The sequence below is a fragment of the Seriola lalandi genome, unplaced genomic scaffold (assembly GCF_002814215.2).
Source record: "Seriola lalandi dorsalis isolate HSWRI2012SDOR001 ecotype SW California unplaced genomic scaffold, Sedor1 jcf7180002054963, whole genome shotgun sequence".
In the NCBI taxonomy this organism is placed as follows: domain Eukaryota; kingdom Metazoa; phylum Chordata; class Actinopteri; order Carangiformes; family Carangidae; genus Seriola; species Seriola lalandi.
The window spans coordinates 51,358-52,111 of NW_019525514.1; the positions used below are offsets into that span (position 1 = coordinate 51,358).

At 46.8% G+C, this 754-nt stretch overlaps 1 protein-coding gene across 1 annotated transcript; it reads right to left on the reverse strand.

Annotated features, from left to right (window-relative positions):
* Window positions 1-88: 88 nt before the first annotated feature.
* Window positions 89-753, reverse strand: LOC147817406 (stonustoxin subunit alpha-like; the record flags this gene model as incomplete). The annotated part of the gene is made up of 1 exon (XM_087170839.1): window positions 89-753. A coding segment is annotated over one exon (549 nt), but the record flags the coding sequence as incomplete, so codon positions are not given.
* Between the last annotated feature and the right edge of the window lies 1 nt (window position 754).

Sequence of the window (754 nt, forward strand, 5' to 3'; positions counted from 1 at the left end):
TGTGCCTGATGTTCAGGATCTACATGGAAAACCTCTGGATACATCTGCAATCGTTAACGACAGACTGTCACAGAAAACAACAACAAACTGGAAACCATGTGGAAACCATGTTGGTTTTAAATAACATCAGCTGTGTGTGATCCTGTACAGACTGAACTATCTGGTCAGCAGTGAGACAGTTTCTCCAACAGGAGGAGGTTCTGTCTACAACAGACACACAGAAGAAAAAGACTCATGATACCAGAGTCCAAACCCAGGATACAGAGGTTCAGTGAAGGTGGTGTTGAAGGTGTGGAGGTGGATCAGTGAGTCAGAGGAGACTCTGTAGAAGGACAGAGAGCCAGCAGGACAGTCCACATACACTGCTACTCTGTGAGAGGAGGAGGAGGAGGAGGAGGAAGAGGAGGAGGAGGAGGAGGAGGAGAGGAGGCGTGTTTTTTCCTCATTGTGTTGGACAAAGTAACGACCATCAGAGCACATCAGACTCCAGGACTGATCATTTCTTCCAAACAAACAGTCTTCACTAACTCCTTTCCTTCTGATTCCTCTGTAACTCACTGATATATTAACCCATCCTCTCCACTCGACCTCCCAGTAACAGCGACCAGTCAGACCAGTTGAACACAGCAGCTGAGGCCACTGGTCAAATCTGTCTGGATGATCAGGATATGACTGATCCTTCTTCACATGTGTCACCTTCCTGTTGTTGTCAGACAGTTTGATCCTTCTGTTCACTGTGTTTGTGTCGATTGTG